This window comes from Odocoileus virginianus, chromosome 10, assembly GCF_023699985.2.
Source record: "Odocoileus virginianus isolate 20LAN1187 ecotype Illinois chromosome 10, Ovbor_1.2, whole genome shotgun sequence".
Taxonomy (NCBI): domain Eukaryota; kingdom Metazoa; phylum Chordata; class Mammalia; order Artiodactyla; family Cervidae; genus Odocoileus; species Odocoileus virginianus.
In genome coordinates this window covers 13,124,662-13,147,617 of record NC_069683.1, presented here as the reverse complement: position 1 = coordinate 13,147,617, position 22,956 = coordinate 13,124,662, and the positions used below count along the sequence as shown (strand labels likewise).

Below are 22,956 nucleotides of genomic sequence, written 5' to 3'. Positions count from 1 at the left end.
CACACTGCAACAAGAGAAGGCATCGCAATGAGAAGCCCTCACACTGCAACACACCCAGGGAAAACCTGTGCAGCAACGAAGAGCCAGTGCAGCCAAAAACAAATAAAAAATAATTATAAAAATAAATTAATAAATAATCAGAGTTCCTAGATGGTCTAAAACAGTGATCTTTAATTTGGTGCATAACAAAATCATCTGGAGATGGCTAACAAACACATGAAAAGATGCTCAACATCACTCATTATCAGAGAAATACCAATCAAAACCACAATGAGATACCATTACACGCCAGCCAGGATGGCTGCTATCCAAAAGTCTACAAGCAATAAATGCTGGAGAGGGTGTGGAGAAAAGGGAACCCTCTTACACTGTTGGTGGGAATGCAAACTAGTACAGCCGCTATGGAGAACAGTGTGGAGATTTCTTAAAAGACTGGAAATAGAACTGCCATATGACCCAGCAATCCCACTTCTGGGCATACCCACCGAGGAAACTAGACCTGAAAGAGAAACGTGCACCCCAATGTTCATTGCAGCACTGTTTATAATAGCCAGGACATGGAAGCAACCTAGATGCCCATCAGCAGACAAATGGATAAGGAAGCTGTGGTACATAAACATCATGGAATATTACTCAGCCATTAAAAAGAATTCATTTGAATCAGTTCTAATGAGATGGATGAAACTGGAGCCCATTATACAGAGTGAAGTAAGCCAGAAAGATAAAGACCAATACAGTATACTAACACATATATATGGAATTTAGAAAGATGGTAACGATAACCCTATATGCAAAACAGAAAAAGAGACACAGATGTACAGAACAGACTTTTGGACTCTGTGGGAGAAGGCGAGGGTGGGATGTTTCGAGAGAACAGCATCGAAACATGTATATTATCAAGGGTGAAACAGATCGCCAGCCCAGGTTGGATGCATGAGACAAGTGCTCGGGGCTGGTGCATTGGGAAGACCCAGAGGGATGGGGTGGGGAGGGAGGTGGGAGGGGGGATCGGGATGGGGAATACATGTAAATCCATGGCTGATTCATGTCAATGTATGGCAAAAACCACTACAATGACTATAAAGTAATTAGCCTCCAACTAATAAAAATAAATGGTAAAAAAATTAAATTAAATTAAAAAAAAATCATCTGGAGAGCTTGTTAAAAACACAGACTGCATGCCTCCCACCCCCAGTTTCCAATTTAGTAGGTCTGGGATGAGCCTAGAAACTCACATTTCTAACATCAGCAGGAGTTGCTGATGTTCCTGGTCTGAGGACCACACTTTGAGGACCCCCAGCCAAAGATCACACAACAAACACATTCTCATATATGGACACCTCTCTCTCACCCCCAATCTTATCATATCCAAAACAGTACCATCTAACACAGCTGTCAAATTTAGTTGCTCTAGGAAGGTCTAAAAATTCAGCAACTTTTTGTGAATCAACTATATTTCAATTAAAAAATTTTAAAAAAATCAGTAATTCTGTTAGGACGACCATTATAGCAATGGTCCTTTGCCTTCAAGAAGTAACAGAAAATGATCAGTCAAGCTTCTGTCTCAATTTTGAGAACTCACAAGAGACGGAAAAGCATGCAGAAAAGAAGAGTGCTGTACTTCTGGGAAAACACACTTCTGAAGTTAAACAAGAAAAAAAAACAGTCCCTTTTTATTTTAATTTTAAAGATTTACATCTGCTAAAGGGGAAATTAAGAAAAAACTCCTACTTATAACAGCAACAAAACAAATAAAATACGTAGGAATAAATTTAACCAAAGAGGTAGGAGATTTATACACTGAAAACTATAAAACACCACTGAAAAAAGTTAACAAAACAATAGAAAGACATCCCATGTTTATGGATTAGAAGACTTAATATTGTTTAAATGTCCATAATACCCAAAGCAATCTACAGATTCAATGAAATCTCTATCAAAATCCCAATAGCTTTTTTTTTTTGCAGAAAAAAAAAATCCTAAAATTCATATGGAATTTCAAAGAGTTCTGACTAGTCAAATAATCTTGTGAAAGAGGAACCTAGCTGGAAGCCTAACACTTCCTGGTTTCAAATCATACTGCAAAGCTACAGTAATTAAAACAGTATGGTACTGGCATAAAGATAGACATATAGACCAATGGAACAGAATAGAGAACCCAGATATAAACCCTTGAGTATACGGTGAAATGATGTTTGACAATGAGGGCAGGAAAGTCTTTACAAATGGTACTGAGAAAACTGTCTATCTACATGCAAAAGAATAAAGATGGACCCTTATTTTATGCCACAGGTAAAAATTAACTCAAAATGGACTAAACACCTAAACATACGACCTAAAACTATAAAACTCACAGAAGAAAATGTAAGGGGAAAGTTTTATAACACTGGAATGAGCCATGATTTCTTAGATATGACACAAACACAAAAACACTGGTAATAAAAGTAAAAACAGACAACTGGGACTGCATCAAATTTTTAAAACTTAAGCAAAGGAAACATCAGATTAATAAAAAGGCAAGCTACAGAACAGGACAAACTGTAAGCTATTTATCAGATAAAGGGTTAATATGCAGAATACATAAAGAACTCTAATAAGTTAAAAACAACCAAAACCCCAATTTTAAAAAATGGGCCAAGGACTAGGATAGACATTTATCCAAAGAATACATACAAATGGTCAGCAAACATATGAAAAGATGCTCAACATCATTTATCATCAGGGAAATGCAAATAACCCACAATGACATCATCTCATGAATATTAAGATGAAGCTCTCCAAAACAAAAAACAAAAAACCCAAAACAGAAAATACAGTTCTGATGAGGATATGTAGAAATAGGAACTCTTACACACTGTTGGTAGAACTCTAAAACTGTGCCGTTGCTATGACAAACAGTATTGCAGTTCCTCAAAAAATTGAGAATATAAGTACCAAATAACCGAGCAATATCACTTCTGAGTACATATCCACAGGAATTGAAAGAAGAATCTCAAAGAGACGTTTGAACACCCGTGTTCATTGCAGAATTATTCACACAGCCAAGGTGTGGAAGCAACCTAAAGGTCCACCCGTAGATGAATGGATAAAGCAAATGTGGTATATATACACAACTGAATATTATTCAGCTACTTAAAAGGAGGAAACCCTGTCACATGCTCCAACATGGAAGAACCTTGAAGACATTATGCGAAGTGAAATAAGCCAATCCCCAAAAGACAAACGCTGCATGAGCCCACTTATATGAGGATCTAAAGCAATCAAACTCATAGAAAAAGAGAACTGAATTGTGGTTGCCTGGGAACGGTGGGAGGGGGAAATGAGAGTTGCTCAATGAGCATTTCACTCTTGCAGGGCAAAACGGTTCTAGAGGTCAGTTGTACAACTCTGTGCAAAGATTTAACAAGACTGCACATTAAAAAATTAAGAGGGTAAACTTACGTTATTTTTTTTTAATCACAGTAAGAAAAAAGACCCCCAAAATAGGTTACATTTGCCATCAGAACAAAGAAAAGAAGAGGTGAAAGTGACCAAGCAGACAGCAGGGAGATAGAGGGAAACTGAGAAACGTGTATGAACACGTGGAGGGGAGGAAAAGAGTCGAAGAGGCAAAAAGATTCAAAGTCATACTCTGTGATGCAGCAAAGGAAAAGGGCACAGCGTTAACAAACTGCGACTCTCCCGTGACACGCTCGTACTCTCAGCCTTTGACTCCTTTATTACTGCAAGCTTCTACTCCAGCTCCTAACTTGATTTAAATTTTCTGGCAGGTTGACATCCAAATCAACCGACCTTTCCACTGAAACCCACGCTTCTGTCCAAGGCGCTCTGCTCAGAGGGAGAGGTGCAGTCTTGTCCAAGACTTTACACAAGTCCATCATTAAAGGAAGGTTACTTTCACACTGCATAAGCTGACATGACAGAGATCCGCGTACTCAACTGTGTCCCAGCCAGCAAATGAGCTTGGCACCCCCACTTTCCCTCTTTGGAAACAGAGGAGGAGTTTATTACTTGTTGCTATTTAAAAAGTCAGGCAGTTTCTCAGGTGAGGAGGTTGTTGGCTTGTCAGCCTGCATCCAGCAGGGGCGCCCTTGGTGGGTGAGTTAGGCAGGAGGGGTGGGGTAGAGGAGAGAGTCCTGCCACGTCCAGTGCCTCCCCCTGGTGGAGCTAAGTGGTAGGGAACTTAAGAAGACTTGCTTTAGCTAATGAATGCAATAGGAACCAACACAAAATTGGAAATAAGCAGGAAATGGAAATGGATGAGGTCCATTTTTGTGTTGTTTTTTTTCTTTAGAATCCAGAAATCAAGATTTATGTAGAAAAAAATGAAATTTTTAGTAATAGTGTGAGTGCCAAACAAATGTATCTGAAGGCCATTCTGCAGTCTCTGGGCGAATGTTACAGACCCATCCACTAGAGCCAAATGTGCTCACGTGAACACACTCTCAGCTGCTTCCAAGAAGGAGCAGAAGACGTAACTGGAACTCCCCCCAGCTCCACCCCACAAATATATAAAAATCCAAGAGGAGGGGGAGAAGCTACCTGCACAGCTCTAACGGGCTGGGACCAATTACAATAAGCAAAATACATTATGCAAACAGAACCCCGTACACCTGGTGTTATCGTCTTCAGCAAAACCTCCAACGCATCCTTTAGAGTACCACTCTGAACAGATCCAGTAGAGAAAGGGACCTGAAGGGGGTAAATGAGTACATGCGAAATTGCTCCGAATGTGTTTTGCAGTACACATATACATCCCACCGCAGTCCCTGCAGCACTCCAGCACTCCGAGCTGACAGAAGCGATTACATCTCTTCAAGTTCTCCATGTGCATCTACAAAGCACACAGCCTGCTCTCCACCGCTCAGCCCCAGAGAGAGTGTGATGGGGGATAATTTACATCACCCCAACAGGTGCTGATCTGACTTACGCTGGGGGAGGGGCTGTCTGTGGAGCCGACCCTGCCTGGAGGACCTGGAGGCTCACACCCTCCCCAACACCAGGGCAAGCCTCCTCACTTGCCAACAAGTCCCAAGATAGATATGGAGCAAGGTTAGAAAACCTTGCTTCCGGGCAGAAAGCAGAGGAAACAAAGAAATTTTTCCTGCACTTAAGCCTGCTCTTCACCGTCAAAGAAATCTCAAAAGAGCAAGTACTTAGGACATCCAGTCCAAAGTACAGACAGAGGGAACAAGTGCGAGAGCCCGCGACCTGCCTCTTCCGGGACTCTCATTATCATAACGCCTTTTATTAGCACAGCACCTGACTCTCTTCCATTCCAAGTCATGTTCACATAAGCAGGGGATTGGCAAGCCACAGCCTGTCGGCCAAATCTGGCCTGCTGCCTGTTTTTGTACAGCCCGTGTGCTAAGAATGGCTTTTATATTTTTAAATAGCTGAAAAACATCAAAGGAAGACTATTTCATGACATGTGAAAATTATATAAAACTCGCGTTTGTGTCCATAAGTGAAGTTTTTACTGGCGTGGGGCCACACTCATTCACTTCCATATTGTCTGGGGCTACTTTCGTGCTACAACGGCAAAGTTCAGCATTTGCGACAGAGACCACATGGCCTACGCAAAGCCTGAAACATTTACAAGCTTGCCCTTCACAGAAAAAGTCTCAGTCCCTGATATAGAAGATACAACCAGGGATCACTCCGAATTCAGAGGCTCAAATACAATGTGACTTGGTTGGGCAGAAGAGCAGAGAAGGGGGAAAAGATCAACAGCAATGGCTACCATCTCATCTAACTCTATCCTCACCCTCCAATTGCCAAAGAGAGAAATGGGTTTTAACCATGCCTGAAAACAAATAAATACCTAAATGCTACTGTCTCATGATGGGGCAACCGATATCCGGATTCTTTAGGTCATTTAGCAAGGCCAGGAAGACTAGGTGACACAAAACCAGTAAGTCAAGGGAATGTCAAAGATGAAACCAAGGTTATGTCTCCCTCATACACGGCTGTTGGAGAAGAAAAGTACAGGAACACCTCCAGGTGGAAGATGTTTAGAATAGAAAAAAAAAAAAACGCAGAAGTCATTGTCAACTTGGAGGATCAGATTCCTGAAAAGCCCAGTGGTAGGATTTACTACTGAGAAACTTAAGACTTTATGTGGGGGTGGGGGACACAGGATTAAAAGTCCTAATCTACGAATTTACGCATATCTATGAAATTATGTTCACTAAGATAAAAAATGTTATTTTATATGTTTTAAATTAGTAGTAATGAACAGAAATAATTTTCAATCACCATTAACAACGTTCATACTCTTCGGCCCCAGAGACTGAAGCTCTGAAAATGCATTCTCCTCTAGAGGCACCCGCACAAGTACACAAAGATGCTGCAGCGCTGTTTCTGTGCACAAAAACCAGAAACAATGCAGATTCTATCAACAAAGGGCTTAACTGGGGTGCACTCAATTGTGGGAATATACCACTGTTAAAGAAGAATGCAGCACATCCATACACATCAACATGAAAAAACGTCCGTGACATACTAACTGAAATATGTAAATGGTGGAACAGTAGACTTAGTATAATCCCATTTTTATAAATAAAGAAAAATCTGCTTTCATTTGCATAGGAAAAAACTCTGAAGTTTACACACAAGTTATTAACAGTGGCTAGCACTGCAGAGGACATGTACTACAGATAGATAAATCACAAATTTCTATGTTTAAATTGTTACAAACGAATTCCTATTAGTTTTGTGAGAAAAAAAAAAAACAAAACCAGGCATCTCACAATTTCCATTTATGATCCCTTGTTCACTGTGAAGTTTTCAGGCTCTCCCTTTCTCAGTTTTAATAACATGCTGTCATGGTTGGGGAATGGGGGTGAGGCGTTGCAGATAATATGCCTGCCAAGAGGCTTTATTTCTTTATTTATTTGGCAACTCTCATCCAAACATTTAAGGTCTTTCTAATTCTGACACAATCACTGACTCCCGCCTTCAGGTTTTCACCACAGAATCCAGACACAAATTAATCCAAAAGTGTGTGCTGCTGGCCTAACTTTAATTTACCCTATTTAGCAGAGCCTCTTCAGTCTAGCGTCAGTCAGCGGCCACAGTGATCCTTTTAAAACTAAGATCATGCAACCCCACTTTCCAAGGCTCCCCAAATCTCTCAGAGTGAGACGTGAAATCCCTTAAACGGCTGAGAAGGCCCGCATGATCTGGGCCCCACTACCTCTCTGACTTCACCTCCTACCACACCGTCCTTCGCTGTGCTCCGGCCAAGCGTTTCAGGGAATCTGACCTGTCCTTCTCCGCCGAGAACGTCCCTGCCCCAACTCTACAGAGGCTTCTCCCTTGCCTGCCTGAAGGAAGAGGTGTCTGCTCCAACGCCACCTTACCAGACTCCCTCTGATGACCCCATTCAACACTGCAAACTTCCACCCTAGAAACCCCTACATTTTAAAATAATTTTCTCCATAGAATTTACCACCACCTGGTACACTAGATATCTTATTTATGCGTTTCTTTTCTTTCCTCCCATTAGAAGAAGAGACTTGATGCTGCTGTTTAAATAATATATAGTACACTCCGCAGATGCTTAGCAAATATTTGCCAATTTATGAAAACAAACTGACCAGAGTAATTCTTTCACCAACCCAGGGTTATGAAAGACCCATGCTCCCTCACAGGAGCCTCCTCCTTTAGGGCCTGGGTTTATCTTCCCTTAGCGTCCCTTATTCTCTTAAAACTAAGCTGCTTAATTCTACCATCAGCTTTTTTGATTTCTCAATACCTGGTTCTCTTTTCTCAGAAGGACCAAGTCAAGATTTGCCCATTCAGATATTAAATTCCCTTGGTGAAGAATTCTCCTCTCTTCTTTGTCCTCAAATCCTAAACTTCTGAGTAAGAACTCAAAAGTTAGGAAGGGCTTATTTTAATTTGACTATCAAAGATGACAAGTCCACCAAATTTTTAAGGGCATAATCACAGAGATAAAGCAAAACGCTTTCTTAACATAAGGACTCTGCCCCCAGGAAACAACACAAAACCTAAAGTCATTTCAAAACTAAAAAAAAAAAAAAAAAAAAAAAAAAGATTTCGTTTAATAATGCTCAGACTCCCCAAAATGGGAAAAAAAAAAAAAAATGAGAAAACCCATTTTCTGCAATCCCCAAATATCCAATTTCCAAGCAAAACCACTGCAAGCCTTCCACAGAAAACTAAGAGAAACATAAAGCAAACATGGGAAACATAGCCTGCACATCTCATTTGGTTTATTCACATCTAATCTGAACTCGATCTAGTATTTCATCTCTAAGACTGCAGAGAGTATTTAAGGAGAAAGACAAAACACAAGCATTGACTGGTGGAGACACTAATACTGCTGAGATGCCGAGCCGATTCCAACAACACGGGCTCAGGAGGGGCTTGAGTCCTGTACTGGGCATGCAGGCCTGGGGACGTCCGCACGGCCGGTCTGAAGGACAAAGGACCGGGTGCAAAAGACTGACAACAGGCCCCGGCACAGGCCACACTCAGGCTAGAGACACGGCTCAGTGGTGCAGCAGCGGAGAACAAACTCTAGGTCACCCGGGCTCAAGTTAGAGACGGAGTCTTCAACCATGCACAACTCTAGTCCCGCCACTTGGTTTATTCAGCAAGCACTCACTGAGCCAACGACTCTCCAGGAGACTAAGGATATGATATAATGATTTTTTTTCTCCTTTAACTAACAAAGCCAAAAAGGATATACACTGCATACTGAATCACAGAGGATGTAACTTCAATTCGACAACTTGAATTCAATTTACTGAGCACCTACTATATGCCAGACACTATTCTAGGTACAGTAAGGGATATAGGCACAATCACCTTCCCTAGTGGAACTTCCCTAAGTGAACTTCCCTAACGGAATCACTTTAAAAGGAATAACGAGGACTTCCTGGCAGTTGAGTGGTTACAACTCTTGCTTCCAATGCAATGGATGCCAGTCTGAAACCTGATTGGGGGATTAAGATCCCACATGCTGTGCAGCCAACAAAAAAAACTGGGGTCTTCCCTGGTGGCTCGGCGGTAAAGAATTCTCCTGCCAATGCAGGAGACATGGGATCAATCCCTGATCAGAGAGGATCCCACATGCTGTGGAGCAACTGAGCCTGTGAGCCACAACTACTGAACCTGCTTTCTACAGCCCAGGAGCCGCAACTACTGAAGCCCAAGCGCCCTAGGGCCCAAGCTCTGCAACTAAAGAAGCCACTGCAATGAGAAGCCTGCGCACTGCGACAAGAGAGGAGCCCCCGCGTACCACAACTAAAGAAAGCCCGCGCAGCAACGAAGACCCAGCACCGCCGAAAATAAATAAACAAAATTATATTAAAAAAGGGACTTCTTTGTGGTCCAGTGGCTAAGACTCCACACCCCCAATGCAGGCGGGCCTGGGTCCAACTGCTGGCCAGGGGACTAGATCCCATATGCTGCAACTAAGCGTTTGCATACTGCAACTAAAGATCACAGACTGAAGATGCCCAGTGCAGCAGCTAAGGCCCGGCACAGCCAGATAAATAAAACTAAAAATATATTTTTAAAATAAATTTTAAAAATATATTTTTAAATAAATAAAAGAACTAATCAACGCAGTTCTGTGGCAAATAACTCAAACAGTGTTTCTCCCATGTCCCTGTAAACATCATGTTGATTTACCCAGGGACAATAATTACAAATGGGCTATCAGAGCTCCAATTTCTTACAAAGCAAAGTCTACTGAAGAGCCCCTCAGGCAATGATCTACAGGAGCAACAGAGGTTTTCACAGAGAAAACTGACAGTGAAAGCATTCATTTCAAATGAAGAGAAGCGTGCCCTCTTTAGGACCCAGGAGTTCTGACTCCCATCTTAGCTACAGGCACCTCAGTAAGTCACTTCCCCTCAATGTATCTAAGTTTCCTTATCAATTAGAAAAAGAGAGAGAGAGGCTGGGCTACATAAAGTCTACATTGTCTCCAGTTTTAAGATGCCATTTAAAATAATTTTCTCTTTTCCTTAATACCAGCCTTTCAGGGCCACAGGGACTCCTGCTGCAAGGAGCCACAGCACCCTCATCTTCTCCTGCTAGCTCAAAAGCGATCAGACCCCAAAAGAAGCTTCTCTTGGTGGTGAAGCAAAGGGCCTGCCATCCAAGTTATAAATTGTAATCTGGAATCAAGACCATAGAGAGAGTCGCTTTCCACTGCCCACAGGTAAAAGGAGATAAACTGTGAGCTGGTTATCACTGCTAAGTAACACAGCGCTATACTGAAATACACATGCTTTTGCTTCACATTCTCACTTTCTGAAAATACTATAGATTGTATCAGCAGAGGCAAGGATCAAAACATGCCTCCTCAGACTATCTCCTACTACACAGCTGAAGAAACCCCCTCCCTTCAAGCAGATGTGTGCACTCAGCAATTACGCCGTCTCGTCCCTGCCAGCCCAGCGGCAGCAACAGCCCAACAGTGACACCTGCTGGGGAAACTCAAGGCCACTCGACAGCCAGAGCGCGGGGGACCTCCGGAGGCAGGAGCTGCCGCTTCACACGCAGCAATCATTTACGCCAAAACGCAAGCTCTCAGTGTATGAGGAAGTGGTGACCCTTCTCTAATGGGTGTGCACTTAGAATGTTTTATAATATACCTCACTTTTGAGTAGGCTGGCAACCTTCATGGTACACACCTCATCTCACTGAAGCTCATCTGAAAAGAAGCAACTCCATAAATAATGTATCCAACCACTGTTTTAATACACTATTTACAACAAGAACTATGCATCTGCATATTTTGAATTTAAAAAGCATATATATAATTATTTACAGCAAAATGACAAGGGGTTTCATCTTCTGCATCATACATTTTCTAAATGCTTGAACTCTTTTTATTTAAACCACAAATACATACTACCTCTTGTCTACAAAAAATTTTGATACATCCTTAATAACAGTTTCAGGGTTTTAAATGGCATACATTATTAAGGAGTGACTATTAATATTTTAGTCACATGTGGTTACCTATATAGTTCCTCAGATCACACTTGTCACATTTCAAATGCTCAACAGCCACATGTGGCTGGTAGATACTATACTTGATGGCACAGATACAGAAAATTTTATTAGACAGCACTACTCTAGAAACACACTGGAGTATTTTCAAACAAAGTTATACGATATCTAGGTGGAAAGGAAGGGCAGGAGGCACAGAGAACAGTGTTGAAGATTTCTGAAGTCAAGTGACAGGCATTTATGGGAGTTCCTTTAGACTACTTTCCTCTCTATTTTTATATGTTTGAAGATTTCTGTAATCAAAAAATTAAAAGAAAGAAAACATAAAAATTGTTCACCTAAATACGAGATTATCACTTTAAGAAATACACCATGGAGAGCAGCTTGGAAAAATCTTTTTTATGTACACCAGAGTTCAAATTTCCATTCAGCAACCTACTGTGTGACCTTTAACAAGAAACTTGACTTCGCTGAGCCTCTCTTTCCTCAACTTAAAGATGGGAAATTTAATAGCTGCTTTGCACAGAGTTACTCTAGAAATTAGAAATAATGCAAGGCTAGAACACAGGAGCAGGCTCTCAGTAATCGGTATCTCTATTATCAAACAGTAGAGTTTGCTTTAAATGACTCAGGTATTTCTCAGCAGAGCAACACATGCAGAGAGTTCTGCTAGGACAGAGTGAACAAAGGCTAAGCACCAGCCCCCTGGCGCCAGTGCACCAGGTACTGGGAGACTTCCAGAGCAGAAACTGCAGACAGCCCTCTCTGGTTGCCTGTAAACACACCTCCAGAATGCCTACTACATGTCAGGCACTACGCTTGCTACCATTGCATGTGCTCAGAAGCTCAGTCGTGCCTGACTCTGCGACCCCATGGACTACAGCCCACCAGGCTCCTCCGTTCACGGGATTTTCTAGGCAAGAACACTGGAGCAGGTTGCCATTTCCTTCTCCATCTTACCTCTTGACAAAAAGCAAGAACAGAGTCTCTGGCTCCTGATAGGGGTCATTATACAAAGCAAAATATTACAAAGACGGCAATGTAGGAGATGTTAATCCAGAACTGGCCTCAACCATACAGGCACAGTATCAGCCTCAGTCATTTCATCTATCTTTCCTATCGTGACCAAGGCTGTGTTCTCAGATAGTAACTGCCCTTAAGTAACCGCTTTTAGCTAGAATTCATCGCACTCTTCTCTTCCTCAGCATGTGCTATTCCCCTAAAATAAAAAGGTCTTTCCCTTTCCAGATCCTACCCTTCTTTCAAGGCTTGATTTCGCAACACCTTCTTTGATGATACTTCCCTTTCTCTGAAATTAGACTACACTGAGTCTCAGTACCATACAATGAAGCATTTGGCTCATTTACATTTTTTATATAATTACATGTAAATAAGTCTTGCCTCTACAGCAACACTCTATACTGCCAGTGGGCAAAGACCAGGTACTAAGCTTCTTTTGTATTCCTGACAGTGCCCAGCACAGTGCTGGGGGAAAAAAATGTAATTCAACAAGACTTATTAACTGGGCAACTCACTCACTGAAGCATCCTCCTAAAATAACAAGTACACGGTGTGCACAATCCATATTCCCACCCTTGTTAGAAGCTTATGTCAGAGAAATTTCAGTTGCTTCAACAGAGGATGCAATGCAGAGAAATATGCTGCTTGAATCCAACAGGCATATTCTGGGAGTCAGTGATTACGCTAGATCTGACCTTTATGGAATTACAGAAAGAAGTCCCTAATAAATCAAGATAGATGCACACGCAGCCATACACGGAACATGCGGTGGGCGATCAACCACACCCACGCTGTGTCTTCCGTGAAAGAGCTGCCTGGGATGCCAAGCCAAGTATGAAGAGGCCTTCCTTCTATGAATCTCTTCTTCCCCACCTGCAGGTGATGTCCCTCTGTAAAGAGCTACTCAAAAAAACTCTTAAGTAACTTCAGCTCAGTTCAGTCGCTCAGTCGTGTCCGACTCTTTGCGACCCCATGAACTGCAGCACGCCAGGCCTCCCTGTCCTTACTGTCCAAAAAAAATATATACATATACATATCTACAGGAAAAAAAAATCATCCTTGACATATATATATATACACACACACACTATTTTCTTTTCCTTTTGTCAAGTTGCAGTGTTCCAAAAGATGAGGTTTAAGAATTTGTCCAAAGCAATACAAAGACCCAGTACACTAATCTGTCCCAAGCAGGGTTCTCTATTACTATTAGAAATTTTTTTTTCCCCTAGCCTCTCTGGGATGTTTTGTTGTTTAACGATAACTAGTCCCACACAGACAATCCTTTAAGGAGGCCAAAAAGCAGAGCGGAGGAAGTTCGTGGTTCTACCTCCTCACGCCTCTCGAACCTCACCCACAACTCTCCTTTAAGGCTAAACGACACGTGAGCCAAGCCAGAGTCACATGAGCGAGCAGAGTCACTGAACTCAGGCTGCCAGGCCTTATCCTCTTTCCGCCACCACAGCAAGATTTTCCACGAAGATGCAATGGAAGCTAGGGAGATCAGAACCAGATGCATGGGTCCCAGATACTCCAGATCCAGCCACCAAGACCCACAGGGCTGAAGGAAGAGGCATCAGGAGAAAAGGAAGGGACGCAGGAGGAGACAGGGAAGCACCTGCTTACCTCCTGAGAGAATCCTCCTCGGAGCTCTCCTCCGGCAGATCCTGATGTAAGGCCTCCTGTGACACAGTTCCAGATCGGCTGGCCTGGGTGTAAATGCGTTCCCAGTGGCCCGTCTCCTGGTTGAAGGCCACCCCCACAGTCCTCTCCTCCTGCGGGCTAGCAGTGCTGCCCAACTCCAGCCTGCTGGAGCTGGCCGTCTGGCCCTCAGTCCGCTCGAGCGGGGGCAGCTGGCTGCCGCTCGCAGCCATGCCCTCAAAGGGACCAGGGACCTGCCAGGAGGAGCTGGCCTCGCCAGAGGAGTAGTTCGGTGCGCTTCTTTCCCAGCGCAGGGTGTCGTTGTTGAAGGTCAGCAGGTTGTGGCACGCGCGGCAGCGGTTCAGGTGGCCCCGGGACAGGCTGGAGTTGTTTTCGCTGCTGTGCGGGGTGGGCTGGTGGGACGGCCCTGGCCGCTCGGATTCGAGGTTATTGTTGAGTATTTCCTGGGCCTGTTGGGCCTGGGGGGCTTCCCCACTGAGGCTCTGGTCCAGCTCCTGAAGCCGGTCGTACTCCAGAAAGAAGCGTCTCAGGTCACACTGAAGCTCATGGCGGATGCTGCCCGGGTTGTTCTGGCTGGAGCCGTTCCCTCCATCTGACTCAGCTGCCAATCCCGAGGCTGGAAAACCCCTCCCTTCTGTGGCTGAAGTGTACACGGAGGCTTGCGAGCCACCTTCCTGCTGTCGCAGCACAGAGAGCAGACTCACCGAAGAGGCGCTGGTCCTGGGCGGGGGCATGGACTCCGACTCGGAGCGAGAGTTCAGACTGAGCACTGTCCGGGTCCACTCGGATCCCGTCAGCCCGGGGGCTATGTCCCGGTGGTACCTGGAAGGGTGGCCAGACAGAGGGCCTCCCAGGGAGCGCCGGGGGGGACCCAGGCTGAGGTTGCGGAGCGTGTTGCCGGCGGTGCTGCTCTGGACCGTACTGAAGGCAGACGGCCGGCTCAGGAGGCCCGGGTCGTGCGGCGCTGACGAGGCCTGCTCCGGGGCATGGAAGGGCTCGGTCTGCACAAAAGAAAAGGAAGGGGTAGTAGCCCTGGCAGAAGCAGGGGGGACACTGTCCTGGTGTGGCAAGAGGGAAGGAACTCGAGTGCCCGAGCAGCGGCTGCAAAGGCACAGGATCCCAAGGTGCTGGCAGCACTCAGCTGTGGGGTAACTGACCCGCTGTCGGAGCCGGATGTAAGCGGAAGTCCTGGGGCGCTCCGTGGAGGGCTGAGGGGGAGGCGGTGGGGGTGAGGGGGTGGCAGGCTCTTGCACTGTGCTTTGCTCTCCCACCTGGATGCCAGAGGAGCGGGAGGACAGCATGTGCAGGAAATTGTGGAGGAGAGGCGTCCGGCGCACTGGCTGAGATTGCAGGAGGGCCCGCTGACGGTAGTGTGACAGTTCTGCTCCGTCTATGGGGATCTCTGGGTCGTCATCACCCTGCAACGTGGACCAAGGCGGGGCGGGGGCAGAGCCAGGCAGTTAGGTAGAACTTCCAGGTAAATCCAGAGAAATTACTGATAATCATCCAAGGACAACACTCATTCTAGAGAGGCAACAACGCCACCCTTGAAGCACTGAGAACTAACTGGGTCCAGATTCGGAATCATCATACGGTATTAAATCATTCACTTGCAACTAGCAACATTTCTCAACGAGTTCAGCTGGCACCCAATTCTCTTACAATAGGCATTTCCACGACACGGAGGCTGTGAGGGGAAGCAAGACGTCAGCCAGCCAAAGGCACCTGAATGACCAGTTATCCGACGCAGTCTGGTTACTTCTACCGGGACGATCGCTCAGGGGTTTCAGGATGGACTCCCCCGTCAAGACCTACGGCTCTAACTTTGGATATGGTCTGCGGCTAGTTTTAAATCTTGACTGGAAAGAAACACTTGGACATTGAAAATTAAAGTCCAATACCATCAGAATCCGAGCACTACTTGAGCAAACAACCCACAGTTTAGATGGAGCTGGACCTGCTGACTAACTTACCTGTTGATTAGAGGGGTTAACAATTGCTGTGAGTAAGTAGTGTCCAAGGGGATCAAATCTCACCAGACTGAAAACACAGAAGAAACGGACAGAGACACGGAGAGAGAAATTCTGTTAACTGAGGAAAGGAAACCCATGAGAAAATTTCTAGCGATCGTTATTGACAACTGTGGGATTTACCCAGGCATCCACCTAATTGCTAGAGACTTCCAAAACTTTCAAACCGATTAAAATAATAAAGCTCACTCCTTCTTGTTGTGTCCTCACACCTGCCAGAGTAAGGGAATACATTTCACAAAAATAATTTCAAGAACACCCCTGGGCTTGCATCCCAGGAAGCAGCTACATTAAGCACACAGCCGCTCAGGGCCAAGAGCCCGTCATGATGGTAAAGCAGAGGACGCGTCCATACTCTGCCGCAGGTTCGCGCCTCCCCTCACACAGCTGCTGCCCTGGCGAGAAGTGTGAGGGCTGGGGACAGGGAACAGTCCCAGTGTCGAGCAGCCCACCTGCGGGGGTGAAGATCCAATGGCAGTACCAAGAGGACCAAAGGGAAACAATGCGTCGACTTTGATTCAGGCAGTATGTGCACTGACTTTGAAGGCTACATGTGTAAATATTAGCAGACTTGATACCTATCTACATCTCCACTCTCCATTTTGAATAACAGAAAACCAGGGATGAGCAATTTACCCACCAAGCTACCCACCACCTGAACACCTTTTAAGGTTCAAAAAAAACAAGTCTTTATCCCAAACCAGATAGCTTTGAACCTAAAAGAGATTCTAAAGGCCTTCATCTACAAGGACATGAAGATGAGGCCAACAAGGAGCAGCTGAAATGAACACCACGCACCACTTCCTGGCTGATTGGCCAACGGCTTAGAAAGCATGAAAAGCCCCAGGGTAACACCCTGCCCTGAGCTGGGATGATACAGAGAGAACTGTCTGTCTCTTGGGGTGAGAGCACCGGTAAACGTTTTCCGCATGTTAATCCTACGCCAGACACTGCTGGTGCCGAGTGCTCACCGGACCCGTTCCATCTCGCTAGCGGTCTTCACCACGGCAAACGGTTCCCGGCGACTCCAGTCCCAGAAGTGGATCTCATTGGCAGTGGCAATCAGCAGGAGCTGAGCCGTGGGGTGGAAAGCCAGGGAGGCAATGGCATTGTTGCTATCTGTGAACCAGCTCTCACTGCCACCCTGTGAATGAACAAATCCCAGGCATTCTCAAGTTACAAGCTGCCAGCGAACTAAGTTAACTTCAACAAAAGGGTCCAGGTGGGGTAAAATGACTACTTGTAGGGCCTACTTTAAATATGTCTTCTGAAAACCAGATACAAAATCAATGATCTGGCAATGTCACCAAATTTACTAGAAAAACATTACTGTCAATTCAGTTCTGTCATCTACAATCTATAAGTAATGAGCACCTGTTTCTACAGTCTGTGAAAACTCAAGCTTTAGTGCATAACATGGTACACAACAACCCACTAGCCAGTCTCCAGGACAAGGCGCACACTGCCTGACGATCGTGATCAGAGTAACAGTACATCTCAGAAAAGAGAAATCCATCCTGAAGATGTCTCAGCAGGTCCCACAATGGGCAGATAGTTAAACAGGGTGCACTTGAAACGGAGCACTGTGGGCTAGACTCCCTCTCAGTAAGTAAGCAATAACTATGAAGTACTCAGGTACGGTCCTGGAACATGGCTAGTCTCTCCTTCAGAGTCAAGAATGCAAGGGTAAATAAGTCTCTGCATCTAGAGTACCAAAGAAAAGGAAACACTTACATGCAAATCCCAGATCCGAACTTCCCCATCTAAGCAGCCAGAAGCGATGAGGCCTGAGATGGTGGGATGAAAAGTGACACACCATGGCGTGCGGCGGTGTCCAATCAGCGAGTGAACACACTTGCCCGTCTTCACTTCCGTGATATAGATATTATGGTTTACGTGAGTGGAAGCCAAGAGAGTCCTAGGGAACCAAAGAGGAGGAAGTCAATGTACAGCACGTGGGAGGATTAACAAACTATCAGCTTTGGACAACAGAGAAAATAGAAGCTCATTCCCCATCCCAACAGGGAAAAAACTACACCTTGGGCTTTACTAACAACAGAAACATTCTCGTCTTTTAAAGCTCCTGGCTTCTCCATTCTGCCCCCAAATGACACATAACCCCTTCAGAAAATACTTTTTCCAGCAGGGAAAATTATTATGCTATTAGTGGCCTGTATCACACAGGCAAAGGACTGAGAAACTTTCCAAGTTTTGATCCTTGATGTTCACAGGTTCCTTTGCTTATTCCCATTATTTTAATGGTTAGCACTGGTCAACTATTTCCCCTCTTTCTGATAACACTGGCAAAGTTCTGTTCATTCAGTGCCTCAAAGAGTCTTTAGGGATTTCACTTGGATGAAGCTCAGCAAAATACACAGAAACCAACACTACCAAAATACACAGAAACCAAGTCTCAGGTAGAGTTTAGGTAAGAACTAAGTACCTGTCTGGGCTGAAAGCCAATAAAAAGGTGGAGCGTGGACTATCCGGCAGTTCTACTCTCTGAGAAATAAACAAACAAAAGTTAAAATACATTACTTATAAACTATGGTTCACTCTATCTCAAATGCACTCTTCTACATAGATTAGTATTTACAATATAAGCTGAAAAACTGGAGACAACGATCAAGCTACAAATTGAGAGAGATAAATCTAAATTGATGCTTTTGAACTGTGGTGTTGGAGAAGACTCTTGAGAGTCCCTTGGACTGCAAGGAGGTTCAATCAGTCCATCCTAAAGGAGATCAGTCCTGGGTGTTCATTGGAAGGACTGATGTTGAAGCTGAAACTCCAATCCTTTGGCCACCTGATGTGAAGAGAGCTGACTCATTGGAAAAGACCCTGATGCTGGGAAAGACTGAGGGCAGGAGAAGAAGGGGACAACAGAGGATGAGATGGTTGGATGGTGTCACCGACTCGATGGACATGGGTTTGGGTAGACTCTGGGAGTTGGTGATGGACAGGGAGGCCTGGTGTGCTGCAGTTCATGGGGTCGCAAAGAGTCAGACATGACTGAGCAACTGAACTGAACTGAAATCTGAATTACCTTCAGGAAATCTAGCTCCAAAGAAAAAAGATATTTCTAGCCCATTAATGTTTCCATATTTGTAAAAACAAAAACACAACACCCCAAAACAACAAAGAAACCTAAGTTAGATATGTCAATTCTGCTACACAAAATAGACTGTGTGCCAACTCTATGTCACTAACTCATTCTAAGGCCTCATTCTGCTGTTCTCCCCTGTGAAGAACAACCAGGTTTCTTACCTTGCCCTCCCATTTCATACACCGGGTTTTATCTTCAACCAGCTCCTGCAGAAGTCGCTGAGCCCCAAAGGTCCGAGTGCCCCGTTCTCGCCCCCAAAGGATCCGGACAGCATTCTTCTCTGGAACGACCTTCATGGCGCTCAGCAGGCACAGTCACACCAGGCACGGGAGGGGGAGCGAGCCACAGCTCCGCACACCGAAGCGGCTAAACTGAGGCCATGCAGATCCTCGGAAGGTGTCTTCATGGAAATCTAAGGTAAGACATTTAATGTCAGAGAGCATCTATTCTGCGATCACAGCAAGTTCCCACCTCAAATACGACTCTAGTTGAGAGATGAAAGTACTATTCTCTTCATATGTAATGACACCTTCTCAGAAAAGCCGCTTCTTCCGTAACTTTTCATCCAAGAACATTTCACCCTCAAATTCCTCTTCTACCCTCGGTAGCTCAGCCTGTGTCCAAAGGACAGAACCGGACTTCTCTGGTGGCCCAGTGGCTGAGATTCCAGACTTTCAGCACAAGGCACTCGGGTCCGATCCCTGGTTGGCGAACTAGATCCCATATGCCACAACTAAGACCCAGTGTAGCCAAATAAACAAACAGAATTTTAAAAAACCGACCATCGTCAAAAGGAGTCATTCTTTTTATCAGGCAACTAAGAACTTTTACTACTAACCAAAAGGTCTAAAACCCTGTCAAAAACAAGACAAATCACAACATGATATTTGCACTCCCTCCTCTGTGCCATGCGTCTTGCCTAACTGCTAGGACCCCCTCCTGATCACTTGGGCAGCCTCCAAAGCCAAAGATGGGTTACTGATTTAAAAGGTATTACTTGAGGTACGGTTCTTATATACGGGCTTTGGTTCTGTCTCCTACCTAAAAGCAAGAGCACAGAGCTACTTTGAGGAACCTTTAATTCTCTTTTTCTCATCTCCACTCAAGTTCCAGAATAAAGCATAGAGGAGGAAAGAGAAGAAAAAATTTCATTTCCTTTTTAATCATCCACTGCAAGCCTTAACAGTATAAAACTGTCACAAAATAAACACAAATTCCACTGAAATGTCAACTAGCAGCAAAACAAACACACATGTGAAAATTAAATTTGAAAATACATATATAATTGTTACTCATTGCGGCACTGTTTCTTCAACTCTATGAAAAAATTCAAATAAAAAAGTTGAGAACACAGTAGAATAAATACATATTGCTCATTACTTAGGCTCACGAACTGTTAATATATAGTCAAATTTGCCTCATTTGTCTCCATGGATAGAGATAAAGAAGGGTCACTTTTAATTTTCCTGTGAACCATCTGAGCAGGCATGGAGACAGTCTAACCCTATACACCTCACTGTGCATTTCTTAAGAATGAGGACATTTAGCTTCATAGCTACAACACTATTACCAAACCCATTATCATTTGTGCCTTTAATACACCAAATACTCCAAAAAGTGTCTTTAATAGTGGTTTAAAAAAAAAAAATCCAGAACCCAATCAAGGCTCAAGAAATGAATTTGGATGATGTCTCTTTAGCCTCTTTTATTCTAGAATGGCCTCCAAGTTTTATTCTGGTTGATTCTGTTCATGGTTTGTTTGTTTACAACACAAGCTTTCTAGAAAGACCAGAACAGTTGACTTGATGACTTGTAGTTGACTGTTACGTCTGATTATTTCCTCACAGTGCCATTCAGCTTGCCTCTCTATTCCTAACACCTCCTGTAAACACTGACTAGATCGAGGTTGAGAGGTTTGGGAAAGAATGCTTCATAGGTGATGCTACCTACGTACCTCACAATGCAGTTCTCAGACTGCCCCACTCAGGGAGATCTGGTAAACTACGTGATCATCTGGCAAAACATGATCACTTGGTCGAGTCTGTAGCAGCCAGAGCTCTTCATAGAAGGCATATTTCCTCCTTTACAGTAAGCAACCTGTGGCTAACCTTTGGCACCCTGTGAATATGCCGTTCCTCTTCAACCTTTTGCTTAATAGTTTAGCAGTTACTGATGATTCCTTCACAAATTATTTCATTTGGGGGCTGGAATATGTTGATTTTTCCAATTCCATAATTATTTCTACATTACTGGCATTCTTTTGGAAAGAATTTTCCCTTAATAAGTGAAGTAGAGTAAATGTTTAATTTTTTCCCTTTAATTACTACTTAATATCTGCAATAGTAAAAATTGGGGACAACCCAAGTGCCCATCTAAAGGGGACAAGATGACTAACCTATAGTAAGAAAGATTCTCTGAGTACTGATAACAAAAGATCTCCAAGACACATTGTTCAGAGGGGAAAAAAGCAAGCAGCAGAACAATGTATATAGCAAGGCTACCTTTTGAAATAGAGGAGAAACTAATGGTCATTTATTAGAGACTGAAGGAACAAGGTGATCAGAAACAAAGATGGAAGCTAGACTTCTCAGTGCTTCCATTTTATGTCATTTTCATTTTTTAAATTACCTATTCAAAATATATTCTTAAAATATTTAATGATGTGAATAAAATGTTAAATGATAAAGACAAAACACAAAATTTATATATATATACACAGTGTGATCTCAATTTTGTTTTTAAAAAAACTTTAAAAATAATGATACAAAAAAATTATAAAAAAGCATTAAACCATGGTTCTCTTTGGGTGGTAGGATTATAGGTGACTTCATCATCAGAAAAGGCACTGTTCATTTTTTAAATTTAAAAAGCAATAATTGCTTATTGTAAAAAGTCAAACAATAATAAACTCCTTACATTTCATGAAAGGTTGCAATCTAAAAAGTACACAGTAAGACACATCCAAATACAGAAGGGAAAATACTTATTGCCTGTGCTGAAATGAGATTTCTCTTTGGAATATTAAAATAGAAAAAGTCAGAAGGGATCTACAGAAAGATGTAACTCTGAGTTCCTAGTTGCATATGACACAAGGCTGTCAGGAGTGAGTAAGGAACAAACTCCAGCCTGTATCCTCGTAGTACAGTTCTCGTCCGCCAGCAGCACACAAACGTACGGATGTCCACACTGACTGTGTCGATGCGGTGCAGGCCAACCTCTAACTGAAAGGAGATTATCTCCCTGGTGACCGTGACAACTCATGCTTCAAATACGAAAGTCTGGAAGTGAAACTGCCACAAAGCTGAATAATCACTAACCAGGAGGATGGCAGAAATATAGTTCCCATCCATTTACTCAAACTGTAATTTTTCTTAGAGCCAATCGTTCTTTTACCTAATTTGGAGGTCTTCAGCAGAAATGAGTTCTGAGGGTTCCAGAAACTGTTGTGCTGTGCTGAGTCGCTCAGTCGTGTCTGATTTTTTGCGACCCCATGGACCGTAGCCCGCCAGGCTCCTTTGTCCATGGGGATTCTCCAGGCAAGAATACTGGAGTGGGTTGCCTTGCCCTCCTCCAGGGGATCTTACCCACCCAGGGATCGAACCCAGGTCTCCCGCACTGCAGGCAGATTCTTTACCATCTGAGCCACCCCGTGTTGTCCTATGGTACAACATTAAAAGTACTTTGAGAGAAACATATTTAAACCATTGATAATCTTACAACATGTGGTGAAAACAGCAACAATCCAATTCCTAAAAAAAAAAAAAAAAAAAAAACCTGACCTTCTGACCTCATGTAACTCAAGAGGAAGAAGAAAATATAGGTCATAGACATTGGGATTCAGAAAACTGTGATGCAATCCTAAGTTCGTACATGAACCAGAAGGACAAGGAAGAGCTGCTACAAATACCAGTTATCAAGAAAGCTCAAAAACTAAAGCTCAGGATTACCACAGAGCTTGTCTACCACTTCCCAGAGACCTAAACACACCACCGGTTCAAAGAAGAGAAGTCTGGGGGACGGCACAAAGTCAAAGGGACTAAAACACCGTCACAGTCTCTCTTTTGTCGGAAGAAAAATATTTGCTCTGTTTCTTTAAAAGGATGAGGGGCCTTCTCCTGATACACTGCCAACAGCCACCTGCGA

The 22,956-nt window shown here is 43.8% G+C and overlaps 1 protein-coding gene across 8 annotated transcripts in view; it reads right to left on the bottom strand.

Moving 5' to 3' along the window:
- Positions 1-22,956, bottom strand: part of AMBRA1 (autophagy and beclin 1 regulator 1) — a 163,277-nt gene that overhangs the window by 115,555 nt on the left and 24,766 nt on the right. For 4 of the 8 annotated variants that reach the window (XM_070473093.1, XM_070473090.1, XM_070473092.1 and 1 more), the window contains exons 2-7: positions 18,975-19,225; positions 18,151-18,209; positions 17,442-17,625; positions 16,679-16,851; positions 15,651-15,717; positions 13,642-15,095 (exon numbers count right to left, since the gene is read on the bottom strand). In XM_070473093.1, coding sequence (XP_070329194.1) covers positions 13,642-15,095; positions 15,651-15,717; positions 16,679-16,851; positions 17,442-17,625; positions 18,151-18,209; positions 18,975-19,109 — 2,072 coding nt within the window. In that variant the 5' untranslated portion in view covers positions 19,110-19,225. The remainder of the gene's footprint in view (positions 1-13,641; positions 15,096-15,650; positions 15,718-16,678; positions 16,852-17,441; positions 17,626-18,150; positions 18,210-18,974; positions 19,226-22,956) is intronic. The other 4 variants (XM_020881794.2, XM_070473095.1, XM_070473094.1 and 1 more) reach the window with 3 other exon arrangements.